The following is a 20332-nucleotide window of genomic DNA, read 5'->3' on the forward strand; positions in this document are numbered from 1 at the left end:
GTGTTGGAAAAGATAGAGCATGTTATGGGGCAATAAAAGTGATTTCTTTAGCGTGATACCATAATAAAACTCGGCACATGCGGCGAAACAGTGCTTTCGTGATAAAAATTTTGTGGTTCACCCATAGCTGCATTATCTGTTGATCTAAATATTATATCGAATAGAGTGTAAATATTATTACATTGAAAGCATATTATTGTCGTTGAAGTAATATGGATGTCGGCATTTGTCAAAAATGTAACTCCAAAGTTCATGGACCCAAAGAATTTATGGGATTCACTTATCCTCATTCTATAATAATTTTAATTTATTTAGTCTACGTATTTTATACCAAAACTCTTTGAAAAGTAGACAATCTAGTATCGACTAATTTAACCAATCAAAATTATTTTAGGTTACATAACTTCATTTCCAACTCGATTTTGTACGTACGACTCACATCTCCTTCACCAATGAAATACATACGTTACTCGGTCAAATACAATATTAGGTTGAGTACACATGTAAATTTCGTTGTCCTGTCTCAAATGCACGCAGTTGTTTTGCAAATTAACATTAGTAAATTACGCGTTCTCGATCATTATTGAATTCGGTAATTATTATTCAGTCCACATATTTTTATTATCGTCGCTGTTTCTTTTCTAATTCTTTTTAGAGACTACACTCAACGTTATTTATGATTCAACCTGAATACATTTTACAGGGGTTAGCATACTGTTCAGGGGTTTCCCAGAACAAAATGGGCGAAAAATTAGCAAAAAGGGTGAACGTAAGTATGTAAGTACGCGTACTCTCGTAGCGCGCCACACGGTAGCCAGAGCGGATCGGATGAGGGCAGCAGGAGCATACACTATGGACAACAGGGTACGAAGTATAGAATGCTGGCGCGAGCTTAGGGGGGAGTTTGAAGCAGCCGTCGTCGTCGGTCCCCCACCGTTTTCGATCCCCACCTACCGGGGCCCTCTCCTACTCGTTTCTACTCCACAGCAGTCCCCCTGGCAGATCGAAAGAGTTTCCCTCTCGCCCCCCGACTGAACAACAAGCCACTGACTTCTCGTCAGTCGGACGTTGAAGAGAGGACTGTTAAGCGCGTGCATACGTGTGATATTGCCGACACAAGGATTCGGTGTTGGCACGTAGCTCCTCGTCCGTTCGTACGATCCTACCTGCACTGATATATCGAGTGCAGCGAGAAAAAGTGCTGCGGTGAATAAAGAAAGGGAGAAAGAGAGGGAGAGAGACAGAGTGGGAGGGACAGGAGGTGGACAGACAGGCACACGGCGAAGGAAAAAGGAGCGAGGAAGAGGGAGAAGAAGGAGAGGTAAACAACGCCATCGAGAGACACCACTGAGAGGCTGTTGCACAATTTTACGTCAGCCTAGGTTTCTCGTTGCGCGACCGATCCTCTCGGGCGAACGAAGAATTGACAGTGAGTGTGTATCTCTGACACGAAGCGGCGACGCTCGACAACGCAGCCACTGCCGCGCGTTCTTTGAGGGGAAAAAAACGGAAATCGAGGGAAACGACACCACGCGCGTAATTCCGAAATAAACACGTAACTCAGGCCTTTGACCGCGTCGGGTGGTTACCTACAAGGAAGATCACGTGTGGGAACAGAAAGAGACATCGTAGAATCGCCAGGTGGACCGGCATTTGTTTACGCGACCCCTTGTTGAACGTGTTTCTCTCGTGCGTATATACGGGATCGATTCAGTCTGATCGAGACAGGGAGATGCCGTGGTAGGACACGTGTGTCTTCTTGTCAGCGGCTCGTCGTGGAATTGAATTCTCCATTGACCAGAAGAATTTAAAACGTAGTGATTTCGTTAGAGGGAACCGTGTGGTTCGGTGACCGATCGGCTGAGAGCGCGGAGCACGAACGAGACCGACCGAACGTGCAGCCAGCCGCTCGGAGAAAGAACGAGAAACGAGAACCCGTCGGAGTAGGGGCGGAAGAAGAAAGAAGGAAGAAGGACGAAAGGTCGAAGGAGAAGGAGAAACTGGAGAAAAGGAAAAGAGGGAGGCAACGCCGCGTGGACACGGCCGTGTACGATCCGTGTGTTCGTTTCGTTTCGTGTTTCGTTTTAACTGCTTTTCGTGGCGTGCGCGGTAGATGAGGTCCTGCGGAGATTATCATCGACGTAGGCACACACGGATTTCCTATCGTTGTTCCCCCGCGATATAACCTCACTTCGGTGTTCTCCGTTTCGTGACAGCCGATACGAGGAGTTACACCTCACGAGTTCTGAAATACCGACGACCCATCGGGGTCGCAACGCTGAACAACCATGTACAAGCTACTAGGGGATCTCGGGCATTACCTGAAATGGCAGGAAATCTCGACGGACTCGATGGTGTTTCGGTTGCACAACCATTTCACCACGGTGCTGCTTTTCACGTGCTCGATGGTGATCACGGCCACCCAATACGTCGGTAATCCGATCTCCTGTATCGTTAAAGGTTTACCCCCGCACCCCATCAACACTTATTGCTGGATCACGTCTACGTTCACCATGCCGGACGCGTTCAATCGACAGGTGGGTAATCTTCTTTGACCGCTACGCCACTGATTTTAAATTTAATCCCCCGCGCTTCTCGGTTACCATTCTCCGCACCTATTCGTTGATGCTATTACGTCGGCGCAAAGGTTAGTCGCGTTCCGCCAAGTTTTACTTTTAACCTGTTAACCGGGGAGACGAGTCAGCTGTCATTTATAATTGGCTATGTCTTCCAAAGATTTTATCACTTTTCCATTTAGTTATGTAAACATTCTTGTATTCAATTGTATCGAGACACTTGGGCTCGTAGAATTTATACTTTATTCGCGTTTGTTACTGGAGTAGGTAACAAAACCATTTTTACTCGTCTCTCTTGTGTTGCATTTGCATGTGTGAGTAATTGAGATTCGATAAACTATCCAGTTAATAGGTTAAGAGGGTTTCCTGGTTTAGAAACATATATTTTAGGGGTTTTAATATGTAATTTTGTTTTTTAGAAGAGATATATTGTTTCCCAGTCAAACGTATATATGTTATTACAGTACATTTGTTGAACTTTTAAAAAACTTTTTGTTTATAAAAGTTCGTGCTGGGGATCATTTAATGTTGTGTCGATTTCGAGCGTTCGGACCGTGTGCCCCCCACTTTCTGCCATTCTACTGGATGAATGGACTGTTTCAAATCAGAAATTGAAATTGATTTACAATCTACATAAGTGTAGTTTTCGTCTGAATTACGGATATTGAATTTGAACAATAATTTTCAAAATGACGTCTGTTCAAAGCAAAATAATGCGATTGTTATAAATTTTTACACTTTCAACCCACGAAAAATAGAAAATATCATTGGAGGTGAATAATCGTAGTTTAAACGAAAACTAAACTTATGTAGATTGTAAATCAATTATAATGTCTGATTTCAAACTATCCGATAGGATGGCACAAAGTGGGGGCACAATAGAGGGAACAAGGCACAAGGACCGAACACTCAAAATCGACACAGCACTGAACGATTACTGATACGAATTTTTACAAACAAAAATACTTTAATAAATATGTAGACTTAACAAATTCTAATAATTTAATAATAAATATACTTTAGAATAATGGCAACTAATATATTTCTTCTAGAAAACAATGATTAAAACACCTCTAAAATATACGCTTCCAAACCAGAAAACCCTCTTAAGAGGATTAAGGACAATTTGTGATTTTTTATGTTAAATATAATTCAACATTAGAAATGTTATAAATTGAAGCGCGACTTTTGAGTTCTTTCCACGGTTAAAACAAACCAGACTTGACTAAAAAAATTGGCCAAGATAAAGATGGCCTAAAATGAACAATTCACGATTATTTATCATTTATACTTTATGTATACTTCCACTTATTGATAACAAAATAGGATAAACATGATGGTGATGCCTGAAAGTATATACTTATTATTAAAAGAATATCCAATATTCTTTTACAACAATAAATAATAATCGATTTTTCAACAAACTCTTCAATTTTACTTTATTGTTGTATAAGAATATTCGCGATATTTTTGTAATTTATTTACGCTTTACAAAGATATGTACATGTATAAAGTTTCAAGTCATCTTGTCTGTTACTTTATCAAGCACTATGGCAGTCATGGAATACCTTTTAAATTCTTCAAAATTGAATTTTGTTTATTATAAAGAACAATTTTAATATAAATTTCTATTCAACATGTATATATACATGAAGAGAAAACAGAAAATAACCTATTTTTGACCCCAAAAGGAACGAGTGCATTCTTAAAGGGATATATCACCATAGGCGCATGAAAATCGCTTTCAATTCCATAGGAAATTAAAGCGAACTATCAAATGAAGCATTATAAACATTACTTTTTACATAAAGAATACATATTAACGAGTATTGTTTATTACGAAAAAGTGTACTTGATAATGTGTACCTAATAGATTGTAAAATGTACTACTCCGAACCTTGTCTGCGGACACCGGCATACAATGTTTACAAAAAACGATTTATCTGAATAAAAATATCGAATACTTTTCTAACTTAAAATGATGTCGCTATGGATAGGACGCTATGGAACGTGTTTTTTTGTAAAATCAGTATTGCTATTTTTCTAAGTCAGTTGATTTTTTCTAAAATTCCTTGACCTTAAGCAAATCACTTCAAAAAAATGTTAGAAAACATTGTTATTTTCTAGGTATGTACCTGTTTTGAAAAGCGCGCTTTCAAGAAAACATCGATTTAAAGCTTCGGTTCTATGTAGGCATTATCTACGGTTATGTAACGCAAAACATTGCTACTGTACCTATTTTAAAACTTCAGGACTATAAAAAGGTGTCTTCAACTGTGTTCGCCTCACCTTATGCTAATTTGCTAATCATTCTTATCTTGATAATATTCGAACTCATTTACACTTTTCGTAATCTTCGCGATAGCCACTGGGGATCGTAGCGTGTTCAGTTTCCGGCGTTCATTGACAATATTTGGGCCAATCTATAGATTGAACACTTCCAGCAGTCGTAAATTGCTATTAACCCTTATTGACATTGTTAAATGCAACAAACATTACTCTCTAAATAACTTCCAAATAGTTTACTAATCGATTCAGAATTGTATGATTTTACAGCAGACGCGATTGTGTAAATTGTACTGTAATGAAAAATTTCCTAAAATTCAATGAGGTTTTCAAATTATTTCAAGTCTGATAGAACCTTTTGCAAAGTAAGCATATATCTATATTTGATTTTAGTTATGATAAATTAGTCTATGAAAATCTGTATCTTCGTAGTCTTGTGTATTATTCTACGTGATTTTCTCAAACATAGAAAATTTCCGTTTTGTCATCCCTTTGAATGAAGCAACAAAAGGAATACGTTGGCGCAGTTGGAACGGTCGCAACGTCGTAATAAGCGGTCGATTTATCTGTGAACCAGAGAATTTCTTTTTGTACCACTTCGTTTTGTTTTGTAACAAAAGTACATTATACTAATTTATTAAATGAATAATCCATAGTTAGCTTTCCACCCATTATTTCACAGAGTTGATCAGTTTGACAACTGGGAGGCTCAATTATTAAAAACCCGTTAAATAAGTATTCAGAAAATATTTTTCTTGCAAATCTTTTTATTAAACAAAATGTCGTCCGTATGGGAGTAAGAGTGTACAGTTGTCTTCAGTGTGCAAGTGAAAATGTTGCTCTAGTAATTTCCAATAAATAAATTTTATTCAAATAATTCTGATACCACTGAAGCGAGGTTTACCTGCAAAATGTTCCTACATGGTGTTAATTAAAATGTGGGAAACTCCACCGCATAGATTCTACATATCAAAGTATGGCAAAAATCAAGAATGACGAAATTGCGTTCGAGGCTTCATTTCAAAGTTATTAATTGTTGAAAATACGGGCAAAATATGCGTGAAATACGTCTGCCTCGATGGGTTTTACTATTTGAACTAGAGCTCTTACTATCCGGATCAAAGTATCCGAGTACCCGGTTTCGGATTTTGTATCATAATGACTCGAATACATATGTATACAGGGCGGAGCACGTAACTCGAACCACTTCAATTACTGCGTATATAATAATTTTACGGAAATATGTTTCAGATAAAAGGTGAATTGTTTTGAGGGGGACATAATTTGACATAATTAGTTTTTTTGTAAGTGGATACGTGGAGAACATATGAAGGTCAGGTTTGTTTTTTTAAACGGAATTGTATATTTTTTATTACGTTAATCAATCCAGCTCGTAATTTTACACAGAAAATATTAACCTGTTCATATAAAAAATCGATTATTTTAAGAGATATTTTAACTTTAATTATTCGAAGTGGCATATGTGGCACCACTGTGATAACTCCCAAAATATTGACTTAGGCGAAAATTGTTACAGACGAAATCTGCATGGCTCAACCGCGACCACACAGTGAATTATTCATCGAGATAGTTTAGAATAAAGAATTCGAAAGTGTCTTGACGTCCAAGAACAACACTTTGAATATCTTTCTTAATGTTTTTATAACTTAAACACACGTAAAATCACCATCTAGAATAGAAGATATTTACAAAATGATAATCTTTTATTTATGTCATTGTCACGATTTCCCAACAGTCAAACATATGCAGAACCAGTTTTCGATACATCAGTTGGCAGAATTTCGTTAAAAATTATCCAATGATCATCGTAATACATATCACTGAATTTGTTACACTATTATACAGAACTCTGGTAATTGAATCAAAATTTGACTTCCATTTAAAGAATTGAAGATATCTTCGAAATTTCGAAAACTCCTAATGATAGAAAGAAATCGAATAATTCACTATGTGATCCCGTTCGAACCATGCAGATTTCATCTGTAGCAATTTTCGCCCAAATTATTGCTTACAGGTATTGCCCTACAGGGTGCCCGCTCGAACAGTATAGAGTCCATTATTTCCTAAACTATTTCAAATACGAGAAAACTGTCTACATTAAATTGAATGTCACGATGGGCTAATTAAAGGACCATGACGAATTTTTTTTTAACATTATTATTTTCAAAGATGTGAAGCACAAGGTTTTTGATATTGAATTATATATTTTTTTTTAGATCACGTGATTAGGCATCAACGGACTGTATACTGTTCACGCGGAAAGCCGGTATATCATTTCGAATAATTGAAATGCAAATATCCCTTAAAGTAATGGTTCTTTTATACGAATAGGTTAATACTTTTTTTATGCAGAATTACAATCTGGATCGACTAACGAACTAAAAAATATATGATCGCATTTAAAGAAACAAACTTGACCTTCATATATCCTTTACGTATCCACTTAAAAGAAAAGTAATTACATCAAATTATGGTCCCCTCGAAACCGTACAACTTTCATCTGAAACATTTTTCACTAGAATCAATACTTACGCAGTAATATAAATCAAGCACATCTCCACTTCTCTCCGGATCCGCATCCGAATACTCGAATCTAATTGTAAGTAAAACAACCCATAAGTTTTACGGGTATCCGGGTACGCGGATACTCAAGACTCGGATATCCGAAAATGCCAGTAATATTTAGTAAGAGCCCTACTATCTGATGTTTCTGCCACTACATATGGGACAAGAAGGGAACTTGCACCAAGGTGGACAAGTCTAAAGTAGTCTGTATCGAACTTCTTCTTTTCTTTTTATTAATTTATATACTATCTAAAATAAAATATATTAATATTATTAAAACAAGACATAATATGTAACCATTTTTCACTTCATGAAAAAAAATGTTCAAATTTATTATATTATTTAAATTTTTAAAACAGCGAAAAATACGATATTATATCTTATCACCATTTATTTTTATGTATTTTGTCTTGTTTTAATAGTTTTAATGTATTTTATCTTAGACAGTATATAATTAATAAAAAGAAAATAAAAAGTCCGCTGGAGACTACTTTTAGTTCAGCTAGGTATGTTATTTGTCCCGGTGTGCGCCCGTATGAAATGTTCTATAACTTCCTCCCGCACTGTACAAATACACACATATTCCAGTATAATTAATAACATACTAGAATACATAACTCCTTTTTCTTCACATTCTGATGCGTTAAGAACACTTCTGTTGTTCATTGTGTACGCCTGAGTCACGGTGAACATATCAGGATCGACGAGCAACAATTTTATTCGTAAAGTGGCTACCGTATGGACAGTAACCAAATACAGTATAGTTAGAGCTACATGTCAGGGCTAAACTGAATTTAACTCTCGACAGTACCGACTGTTACACGTAGATTACAAGCTATGTTTTTGTCATTGAACAACCGATTTCGACTATTGATATTAATAGAATAATTCCGATACTTATCCTGTGTGTCGTATGTCAACGGGGAAATTGTATTTCCGAGGTGTTGTGACTATAAAGTTACGAGAATAATTAATTTAAAAATTTTATTCTGAAAATTATATAGATATCGAAGACGTGTTTTTAGGTCACTTCAATGTATTTTCAACGAGACTGTACACACGCATTCCAGTGTTCGGATTCATTAATTATTACGTTTCTGGCATTCGTTTGAACCCCTTCGCACCGGTGGACGAGATATCTCGCCACGTGATTTCGTTCATGATATGCTTTCACGAGATCGTCCAAAGCATATCATGAACGAAATCACGTGGCGAGATATCTCGTCCACCGGTGCGAAGGGGTTAATCCTTTAACGGTTAATGTTGCATCGGTGCAACACTCATTTTAAAAGTGCGTCAAATTTTGTCACCGATTAATATCTAACATATGTCCGCATGGATCCATAGTTTCACCGATGTGAAGTAAACCTTCACGTTGTCAGTTAAGAAAGTCGGGTGTTTCCTCCAAAAATAAATAAAAACAGAAAAAAGAAAAAAAAATTGGGTCTGTTTAATAGCAAGTCTGTTTAATATTCTCGCGAAAGACTGGTGTGGAAGATGGAAGAGGAGTGTTACTCTTCAGAAAAATGTCAATAAATCAAACTCAGACCTACATAGTCACCTGATACAATTTCGAACAATTTCACAATTATTTTTAAGAATCATTTCAAATGATTAGAAAATAAAATAAACATGCTATTTGAAATAATATTTAAAATAATGATATTTCAGACGTAATCACAGGCATGGAAATAATTATGAAATAAAATAACATGTTATTTGAAATACCATTTCAAGGAATATCATTTCAGAACTGCTAAGGTCTGGTTCCGTCATAGTCTTATTATTAAGCAGCTGATTTGTCGCAGGTCGGCGTGGAGGTCGCCCATCCAGGAGTGGCGAACGACTTCGGCGACGTCGACGCGAGGAAATACTACACTTACTACCAGTGGGTGTGCTTCGTGTTGTTCTTCCAGGTAAGGGTCGCGGTTTTTATCTGTAATCTTGCACGCGCGACAGATAAGCCAGCTGGACAGCTGCGCTTACGGTTTAGGTTTTACTTTCTTACCGCTTCTCCCATTCTGGCCTTTCGTATTAAATATCCGAGACTGGCTCGCGCGGTCATAGGTTCCCGAAAGATCGGGTGGACCTACGGCACGGTATTTGATATACAGGGTGTCCCAAATTAGCTTCGACACCCAGACATGAGTGATTCTTGGGATGATTTGAAACACCGTTTTCCTTAGCGGAAATGTTATCCGAGGCTTTGTCAACGAGATATGGACGAAAAACCTCGACCAATCAGAGCTCGGCCAGCATTCTTATGTAAACTGCACATTTATTAACAACAAAAACATTATACGGACAGCATTTCGAAGACAACTTGTATACTCGTTCTTCGGCCACAGCGAACATTCTAAGGACCACTTGTATATTCATCGTCCGTATCGATAAGGTTAAAACAGAACGACATTTTTATAATTGGATCAAGTAATTTGATCTTTTCTTTTGCGAAGTTAGAAGGGTTAGTTTGCTAAGTGATGTATCAAAAACATGTTGAAAAAGTGGCAATTGGTCGGAATCGCGAAGAAAGTAGTAAAAGTCGTTTTTTACTATTTTTTTTATCTGATATTGTCATGAAAATTTAATAAATACATTTCGAAGATTTATGTTAGTTATATACATGCTGAGAATTTACAGTTGCAACTTTTCAAAATATTTTTACACATCATTTCATAAATTAATTTTTCTAACTATAAAAAAAAAAGAAATTCAAGCCACTTGTGTGAATTTTAAAAAAAGTTGTTCTTTTTAATGGGTATGTGAAGATTTTTTTGACGAACCGCGTATACCTATTTCTACTGAACTGGTCAAACGGTCGGTCTTTAAATGAAAGTTATATTTTTTGTAATTAAGTGCAGGTAATAATTAGTTGAGTACAGATAATAATAAACAAAATAATAGCTTAAAATTAAACTTAAGTAAAACTTAGCCATTTTCGATCAAAGTCATGCCACATTTACAGTATCTTTCATGCTTCCGATCAAACACCCCCTTGTTAAATGTCTCTCATCCCACAATTGCATCAGTTTCTCTAGATTTCCGCTCGATTGTTGCATATTACACAATCTGTGCATCTGTGCGATGAACAATTATAGCTGTCTAGATTTAGAATTGAGACATCGGTGCAGATAACGTTATAAAAGGACATACAATATTCAACCGATCAAATCACCGGTCGCGATAGATAAGGGTAGACTACGTATGTTTCTCAGAAGAAACGGGACAAGGGTAGGCTACGTATGTTTCTCAGAAGAAACGGAACAAAAAGAGAGATAGATATTGAAACATTGACTGTATGTATATTATAGAATATAGAAAAAGTCGTGAAATCAAGTGACGATAGAAATAAGAATGACTATAGAATTTTTAATCGAAAGTTTAAAAGTGATCACTTGTCAGGCCGTGGTAATTTTAGTGTTAATAAAAAAAATTTTTTTTGCATTTATCCACGGAGCATCCTGTCAATGTATGTCTCTTATGAGCAAGTAATATGGTATTTAAAAGAAAAATGTTCAGTGAAATGGATGTAATTTTCTTTTCGACGTAGTATATGATTTTTAACGCATTCATTTAACATTGATATATTATTACAAAATGAATTTGTATATCACCAACTTTTAAGAATATTCGATTTACATTTATGAAAATCTATTTCGCAGGTAAGGCTGATAAAATCGATTTCTTAATGTGATGATATTTCTATTGGAATTCCTTGACTAATAGCAAGAAATGCCATTATAAATACTCTGTAAATGTAACTCTCAGATTTATATGGATTCGTCATTCCGAATATTAATAAACCGGTAGCAATCTCTAAAATATTATGAAATGTAATAAAATTTTACCTAGACTCGTTTTTCAGCATAGAGAATACAATGGTAAGATGCTCAAGCAATATTTTAAACGTTGAATTTTGTGTACCATCCTAATATACAATTACAGAAAAAAGTGTTCATACACCGGTGACACCTATTATCAATAAATAATATACTGTTTTCAGAGTAAAGTTAACCCAAATATGCCCACCGTCTTGCTATGACACCTAATACCAGGTGCCTGTATCAGGGATTAAAATCTGTTATGATATTGGTTTCGGTTCTTAAAACTGTTATGAGAATCGAACTAATGTTATAACTGTTATGGATATAACGGTTCTGACCCCTATTGGTGTCGGTTTCGGTTTCGGATTCGGTTCTTTAGAATCGATATTATACCGGTTCTATATCAGTTCCATAACCGTTATTTTTCGATTCTATATCGGTTCTAAAACCGTTCTAGAATCGATACTTGTATCGACTTTACAATTATTGAAAACCTTGAATATTACCGTTGCAGATTATGTACAAGTTTGCAACTTTACAATTTTACAAGAGGCTTGATCATTGTTCACAGCGTGCAACCTAAGGTAGATTTAATCGATGGCATAAAACTTAGAGAACGATTATTTTATTTGGTTTAGAAGTCTCGAAGTGAAAGCTGTCGTGAGTTGTAAAGTTATGAATAATCTGCAACGGTACCGTTTTGGAACCGATATAGAACGGATATTGAATCGGTTCTGAATTATATCAATAACAGTTATAATATTATTTTATTTCTTACAAATGTTTTAGTCAGAATCGATAAATAACAGTTCAAAACAATTATTTTCGGAACCATTTCAACCTCTGACTTGTATTTTATTTTATTTTAAGTTGAACAGTTGAATGATAGGTAACACTGAAAATTGGGAAGATTCCCCACAAAATATTGTAGAGGATATTAAGTAGAATAATATTATGAAGAGGAAAGTATGTGTTAAAAGAAATTTTCTTAAGCGTGTCAGAGCCGCTCATAGACCAAAGTGAAAAAAACTATTTTCTGAATATTTTTTAAATTTTATTGGTAAAGGTACTTGATCGGTACTGAACTGTTTATATTTAATATAAATTTTAAATATAAATTCTGTGGAGTTAAGCACTTTGACAAATGAATGGCTCCTCGATATGCCTATCAGACTGTGTTATTCACAGAAAATTCAGTTCTCGTGGAATAACCGGAAGACAATAATTTGTCACCTTAATAGTACATATAATGAAAAACAGCATTGTCAATGGACTATTAGAATCGCCAGCGTACGACTACATACTTCCTTTTCACACTGTACCTATGCAATTTCTGCATTCCTGTCTCTCTTTTACTTTAACACGCTTAGTGCCACCAGCGCTATTAGATCACATAAAGAAACGTTCAGTTTCTACACAGGGAACATTTAAGATCTTGTAAATATCTGGTCATCCCATAAGTTCGTGCTGGAGTCCATACCGAAACTTAGATCAATATTTCAAACACTTTTGAATCTTATGAAAAAACATAATCGCCTTCTCTTTCCACAACTTCTGCCCACCTTCTTTTTTGTTGGGCCTATGATGCTATCGTTATAAAACTTTTTTTATTTTTTATTAAAATATAGTTGAATACTGTTTTCTAGTTCGTTGATGTTTTCGAATTGTTTTTACCGACTAATTCTATTCTAAAATTAAATCCATTCAGTTAGTGTGTTGCAATGTCCAAAATGAATGATAATCCGATTAAATATTTTCCGTCATGTCATGTTTAGCATTGTGATGATGAGAAATCACGTTGTTTCTACGATAGTCCTGTACGTGAAAAACACTGTGAAATGTAGCAATCTAAGACACCTATGTAATATCGCTTACCCAAATTGAAAACATTCTCTATTGAACGGTAATTAATACTTTTATCTCTAATTAGTCTCAGATAAAAAGAAGGCAGGTTGGAACTGTCAAAATCTAAACATTTTCAATGGCAATTGGACGAAAGCAGGACAAACAAAAATTAGGATCGTGGAAACGTGCAGATAATATTCACCTACCTGGAAACTTGATTAATTTATGTATTTATGAGCTTTTAATGTTGTATTTATTTTTCGAGGTTTTTAACGAAAATCGTTTTGTTAAAAGAGATTAGATTTAAAAAATGTTTTTGTTATAAAAATCAGGAAATACAATTTAAAAAAATCTAGAAAAAAATTCTATATTACATATTTTTTTATCATGATCATATATATGCTGGCCAACGGAAGTTCAGCTCTGTAGCTTTGCAAATTTTTGTCTTTATCGGTAGCAAAGAGTATACTGAAAGGTAGGTGGTATGGAATGCATCTCTGATAGACGGTATACTCTACGCACGCTGGCCAAGACACGAAAAAAAATGTTTTCGTTAAATAAAGATGTTGAAATCGATTAAATTACCGAAATAAATATTCATGTATTTGTAGAAATTTTAGTCTTGCCTTCTGCCAATGTCACATAAAATTGTTACGGTTCAATAAATTTTTGCACTATCAAGATTCATTGAAATACTTCTCATTTGCTGCACGTTGCTCGTATGACGTTGTAACTATAATATGCCTTCCTACACATGCTTGGCCACTAGTTTAGTTCATTACTAACAGGTTTTAGCACTTTCTTCACGAGATATTACGAGTGGCGATGTTAGATGCAAGTTATCCTATATGTAAACACATCGCGGGCACGAACTTAATTCGCAGTATCAAGTATCATAACTTAGAGCTGCGTACCTGACTGCTCACGAGCAGCAACGGCTCGAACCCTACCTTCCGGGTTACCCCCGTGTTTGGCTCTCAATTATGATTAGACTGCGGATTTTATGTATTTATATCAGGGACTTCTACCGAAACGTAAAATACCGGTATTATACCGGTATTTTCGATTGGACCTTCGCTCTATGTAATCCTATATAAGTCCTACCCATATAAATTGAAAAAATATCAGTATTTATTTCGGGTTTCGGTAAACCTTTGATGGCATAATACCGGTAACGAAATCATACCGGTTTACGTCCCTGATTTATATACCAGTGAGACTCTGTGAAACACACTAAAGGACAAAACTTTCATCAAATGTAACGAGTTATTCATTTTATTCTGAACCCAATAAGATACTCAAAAAACGAAATAAATTTCTACATTTGTACTTGTCGTTATGAATCATTATAAAATATTATTTTGCATAAAAATCCGCAGTGTGGTTATGAATAATTTTAAGGAATTTTCACTCTCTTGTCTCACCTTAAATGGGTGCTAAAAGAACGACATTTCGCTTATGCGAGAGACAATAATTCAGAAATCGCAGGTGGAGCTAGACTTAATTCCGGTATTTATTTACCTTTCCAAAATTGGAAACAAAGATTTCAGAGGTCTATAAAGGCAGAAGGAGATTACCTTCATGGTGATCCTATGGGATTGTTTGTTAAGATTAATAATAAATAATTCATACACAAAGTCCCCGAACTTTTTGATCAGACCTTTCATATAGACTTATTTCCATACACACTTTCGACGATTGGAGAACTGATGTGAATGTGTGTTTCTGCTCGAACAGGCGGTAATGTGCTACGTGCCGCAGTGGCTGTGGAACTTGTGGGAGGGCGGTTTGATCAACGCGTTGGTCATGGGCATGAATCACGGCCTTGATAGCGAGGAGAACATCCAGAAGAAAAAGTCGGTGCTGATGGATTATCTAATGAGTCACATACAGGTGAGTAGAAACGGAATTGTAGAAATGCGAGCTGATCACCGGCCTGGTGCGTATGAAACTATCGATTCGCGGGTGGCGTAATCGTATTTCCTTCGTTCGTGCCAGAGATATCGTAGGAATTTTTAAAATGGTTACATTGAAAAGACGACAGAAAGCTCGTCAGTCTTGATTATGTAATTAACCCTTTCGTTGCCGTTGGCGTCTGAAGGCGTTCAGTAAAGTTACCAATTCTGTACGATTGGTGTCTATGGCGCCCAAAGAAGTGCAGTCATTGAACGCATTATTCGTGTTTTCTTTTTCTGGCGGTAACAATTAATTCAAGGCGTTTATTATTTGCGTCATTTGTCGGAGAGTACTGTTTTACTGCTGATTACATTTTTTTGACCTTCTGAACAGTTTTGCTGACCTGTTATATACACAGCCTTGGCCAAAAGTATTAGGCACCTTTATTATTACAGCTTGCTTGTGAAAACTATTTCTTTGAAAGCTGTCTATTGTTCGTCATCCTTTGTCGGGCAGTTCAAAGGGATTGTTAAAGCAGTAGACAAGGTTTACAGTGGGTCATAAAGCAACTGAATGGTCCATAGTCTATATTTGTCTTTCTTCGTAAAAGTTACAGTCTGCTGTCAGTACTCGCTGCCAACATACATCAACTTGTCTTTAGTTTTGCTGTTGATATTTTGAAAGTTGGAAAGTTTTCTTTCAAACAGGCCATAAAAGAGTGAGTTAAGTGACCATCAACGCAGGTTAATTCGTTTTTTGAGAGAACAGGGTAAGAATCAAAAAGAAATTGCTCGTGATTGTCAGTCAGTAGGACAATTGTGTCCCAACAAAATTAATAGTAAGTGATTCTTTTCACATGTCCATAGTTTGATTTTCTCCTAATACAAGAATATTTAAAAAAAATTAATTTTTTAATACTTTGGCCAAGGCTGTATCTACCGTTTGCTAAGTACGGTTTGTAGCAGACTCTATCGCAGCGAAAGAATTAAAAACATGGAATGTTAATATATACAGCGAAAGCGTGCAGTTTAATGTATGATTTTGTCGTCTTGCTTGTCGTGTTCAATGACTGTACAAGAACTAACGCAAATTTGTGTAAGCCAAAATAGTTACCTAAATCTTTCTCTGACAGACATTCACTCAATGTGAAGTTCTTTCTTGATCTTCGTTGTTCTTTTAAAAATACCGATATCCAAACAAATTGCTCATAGTTCAGGAATAATGTAATTACAAGAAGCTTATTGGGTTAATTCATTTCATCTAGACCCCATCAGTGTGACCTTGAATTGCATACAATCGCCTCGGAAAGTTAGTTAACAACCAGCTGTATTTAATACAATTATTTCGCGAACATGCCCCTAAAATAAATGCTGAACACGTCAGTGAATGTTCGATGAATGTCGAAGGGAAATACAAGAACGTCATGTTTTATAGCAATACAATGTTCATCATTAGACTGCCAATTTCATGCATTTAGAGAATATTCGATTTTGTAACATTCAGTGTACTAAAAAGTTTCGATAAGTTTCTTGAGGTTTTCTTTGTATTTCGAACCTACCATAACCCTTAACAGGGTTAATAAATTTTTCTTTACGTTCAGTTTCGAGAAATTGATCGATAAAGTTCTATATTTGCATAAATATTCGCAGTCTATTAGTCACTATCACTGTTCCTGAATTTAAAAGAATTAGAGGAAGTCGGTTAACATATTTTCCGAGGCGATTGTAGATCACTTGATTATTCGTTAATAGACGTGTATAGAAATCGATGGTGTAATTGCTCCGGTAAAATGAAGCATTGTTAACATGAAAGACTTCCTCATTCGAACCACCGGAAGTTTCATGCGCGTCAAGGGGTTGTCTTTAAATTACGTGAGGGTAATTTCGGCGACTTCTTACCTCCTCTCTCTCCCAGTATAAGAATTCAAAAGATTTTAGATCACTCCCCCCCCTACTTACGTAATATTTTCTGCATTGCATTTTTGAAGTTATTAAAATCCTTTCAAAGGTTTGGATAATTCATTTAACTCGTTTTCGGGAAATTTAAACTAAAATTACTTTTCTGAAACATTAATGATAGAATCATATTCATAAAACTTAACTTGTAGTAACAATTAGAATTATATGCAATTAAAGTTCGTTGCCAGGTTTTGGAACCAATATCCAACTGATTCTATGGGGTGGAGTGAATTTCCTTCGAGGGAATTATTTTCTATGCTCTTCTGTTCCTGTCTTCTGATCTCGTAAGATACACGGAACTTCGTTGCACCGAGTTTCGATGCGTTTAAGTTTTATTTTATTTGACAATAGAGTGGATACGCGTCGCTTGAGAGACTTCAAACAATTATCTAACGTGTGTGCGATGAAATATCGCTTTTTAGGTTACTCGTATAGAAAATTAGGTTAAAAATATATTACATAATTAGCTACCTGAGCTTCTCCCCACCTCCTTCTAAGAAAACGTAAGAAATTCGCGACTCCCCTCCCTCCTCTCCAAAAAGGCCTCACGTAATTTAAGGACGAGCCCCAACCGAATAGTATCAGTGTTTCAACGCGGCAAAGATTCAGCCAGGAGAAAGGCGTAACTATCGGGAGGCACGCTGAGACAGCACCCGGCCGGGTTAGATCCAATTTGCCTTCATTAAGACCAATTCGTGGCAATTCCACCTCGCCTTCATCGCTTCTTCTTCTTCCAGAATCACAACAGTTACGTGTACCGGTACTTCGCCTGCGAGGCCCTGTGTCTGGTGAACATCTTCCTTCAAATGTACATGATGAACCGGTTCTTCGACGGCGAGTTCTTCAGCTACGGCCTCCGGGTGCTGCAGTTCTCCGACGTGCCCCAGGAGGAACGAATGGACCCGATGGTCTACGTGTTCCCCCGCGTGACCAAGTGCATCTTTCACAAGTATGGTGCCTCCGGCACGATACAGACGCACGACTCTCTGTGCGTGCTGCCGCTGAACATCGTGAACGAGAAGACGTACATCTTCATTTGGTTCTGGTTCACGATCCTTTCCGCGTTGCTCATCGGTCTGATGGTCTACCGTGCGGCGATCATCTTCGCGCCCGTGGTACGACCCAGGCTGCTTCATTTATCGTCGCGACTGCTCTCCATTGAGACCTGCTACAGCATTAGCAAAAAGATCGATCTAGGCGACTGGTGGATCCTCTACGTTCTCTCCTCGAACATAGACTCGCTGATCTACAGGGATTTCTTGCAGGAACTCACCAAGAAAATGAGCGATTTGCAGTCGGTCTCCGCCTAATGGTCGACCGAAAGAATGGAATTCAATGCGAAAGACACACCCCGACCAGAGCCATCCGCCGCGGCTGGCTCGTCCCTCTCGTTTCCCTGAGAACCCTGAATGGGAAGTATCGTTAGAATCTATGTCTCCGTAGATAGCCATTGCGTACATCTGCAACGGTTCACCCTCCCCTCCCCAAAAGAAACCTTGAGTATCTTCATATCAGGCCGAGCCTAATCGATCGCTGCGCACGACTGATAGAGAACGTTGCAGACACGCGATATGACGCTCTAATACCGCGCAACCTACCGCTCTAGGATCTCTGTATGCGTGCCCCCGGGGGCTGCGTGAGTGTGTGGTCTATGTATGTATGTATGTGTGCGTATGTGTGACTGCGTGAACCATCGTTATCCCGACGGTTGTACCGAGAATCGTTCCGTTCTTGTTTAGCGTCCATTCATCCCCCCCTCAAAAGCGAAGCTGCTGTTATTTCGAGGACTAATTGCTCAAAGCAGATCGACGGACGCGTCTCATCGTTACCGTGTCCGGCTGCGGCGACCGAGGAATTCTGGATCACGTGGGATCTTAGCGTAGGGAACGCCTTTTACCGTGCAACAATTTTTCTACCCGTGAGATCATATATTCTGAACGACAATTTCAGCTGTCCCGCCGCGTCTTGATTCTAAACACGCGTGTATTGTTGCGAGAAATTGTTTTCTCATATACATTCCTATCTATAGCGTATTTCGTGTGGTTTTAGGGAACACGAAGAACCCAAAGCGGAATAACCACGTGTCTCTCCTTGGGTGACGGTTTCCGTAGCTTCTGGTATTCCGTTTCGAGAACAATTGTATAGCGAAACGCTTGCCAGTAAGACACCACGTGGCCACACCGGGCAATTGTCCGTGTCGCAAGAAAAAAAAAACACTTTGTACTGACTATTTTACCCGCTTGTGTTCCATTGACGAGGTAACGTTGTCGAAAAACTTTGTTTAATAGGATACTGCGAACAGAGTCTATAGAGAGGAGTCCTGCTTTCTCTTTCGCCAAGTTTTACTGTATGCAATACGTTTTTATGGATGAATAAGCGTTAAACGAGTTGTATGATTTCCGTAGTTTCTGTTGAGACCCGAGAACCGAGCCCAGTGTTCGACGGTGTTATATCTCTGGACGTTTAAGAATATAATCAACAAAGATCGCAGGAGGTTCGATGCTGCCTCTTATCAACCTGGCCATTGATGTTCCAGGAACTTTGTATCGAGCAAAGGAACGTCGGTATACAGTGTTCGATATACCTATTTTAGCTCATTCTTTTTGTTTTTCTTTTTCTTTTTCTTTTTTTAAACGTTTAATCGTAGCAAAGTAAAAGAGAAGCTTCGCGGCAGTCGATGCTTCCCGACCGAGGCGTACATCCCGTTTCGATCGTGGTCTTGCTGTGTTAGCGGCGATAAACCTGCCACGCAATGCTTTTGAAGTTCATAGAGGTTCTTCTATCAGATAGCGAATAGCTGAGAAGAAGGTGATAACAGATATTCTGGCGTTATGCTTTTTTCTTTAGTATTATTATAATAGTATTTAAAGAATAAAAATATCCAACTATTTAAAAGCAAGACAATAGCCTTATTATGTTCTGGATAACGGTAGCTGAACAGATGTATACCAATTCAATTTGAAGAAATTCTCCAAGTGAATCCTATTTAACTTTATATCGCGTCTCCTGATATTACCATTCATGGAAAAGGTATCTGATTGAATAAGTGAAACGTTTGTAGATGAAATTGATCATGTTGTGGATTATAAACAATGTTTTTGTTAATTGGTGAAAGTGGTCGAATGCCAAGGTTGGCTACATACAAGTGAAATATCGAAATAAAAATGAATATCTTTCTTTATTAAAAAAATTCAGAATAAGGAGGTGAAGCAGTTATTAGAGAAAGTGTTCGATTATCTCTACACATATAGGAAAGTATCCTACATCACTTATTATTTCATTTGCTCAGACAACTACAAATGTTTTACTGTCTGGTGATTTTGTAGTATTTTTTTTCTTTAACTTTATATTTCATTGAACA

The 20332-nt window shown here is 37.1% G+C and overlaps 1 protein-coding gene across 1 annotated transcript; it reads left to right on the plus strand.

The window, feature by feature from the left end:
* Nucleotides 1-1061: 1061 nt before the first annotated feature.
* On the plus strand, nucleotides 1062-19808 carry LOC107187258 (innexin inx1). The gene is made up of 4 exons (XM_015575337.1): nucleotides 1062-2537; nucleotides 9257-9364; nucleotides 14855-15010; nucleotides 17709-19808. The coding sequence occupies exons 1-4, from the start codon at nucleotides 2289-2291 to the stop codon at nucleotides 18279-18281; spliced, it is 1086 nt and encodes a 361-aa protein (XP_015430823.1). The 5' UTR covers nucleotides 1062-2288; the 3' UTR covers nucleotides 18282-19808.
* The last annotated feature ends 524 nt before the right edge of the window (nucleotides 19809-20332 follow it).

Source organism: Dufourea novaeangliae, unplaced genomic scaffold (assembly GCF_001272555.1).
Source record: "Dufourea novaeangliae isolate 0120121106 unplaced genomic scaffold, ASM127255v1 scaffold2, whole genome shotgun sequence".
Lineage (NCBI taxonomy): Eukaryota > Metazoa > Arthropoda > Insecta > Hymenoptera > Halictidae > Dufourea > Dufourea novaeangliae.

Excerpts from the sequence above, each read along its gene's own strand:
- LOC107187258 (XM_015575337.1), top strand. The coding sequence starts at position 2,289 with ATGTACAAGCTACTAGGGGATCTCGGGCATTACCTGAAATGGCAGGAA. Across the intron at positions 2,538-9,256 it reads CGGACGCGTTCAATCGACAG|GTCGGCGTGGAGGTCGCCCA; the intron begins GTGGGTAATCTT and ends GATTTGTCGCAG. Across the intron at positions 15,011-17,708 it reads ATCTAATGAGTCACATACAG|AATCACAACAGTTACGTGTA; the intron begins GTGAGTAGAAAC and ends TTCTTCTTCCAG.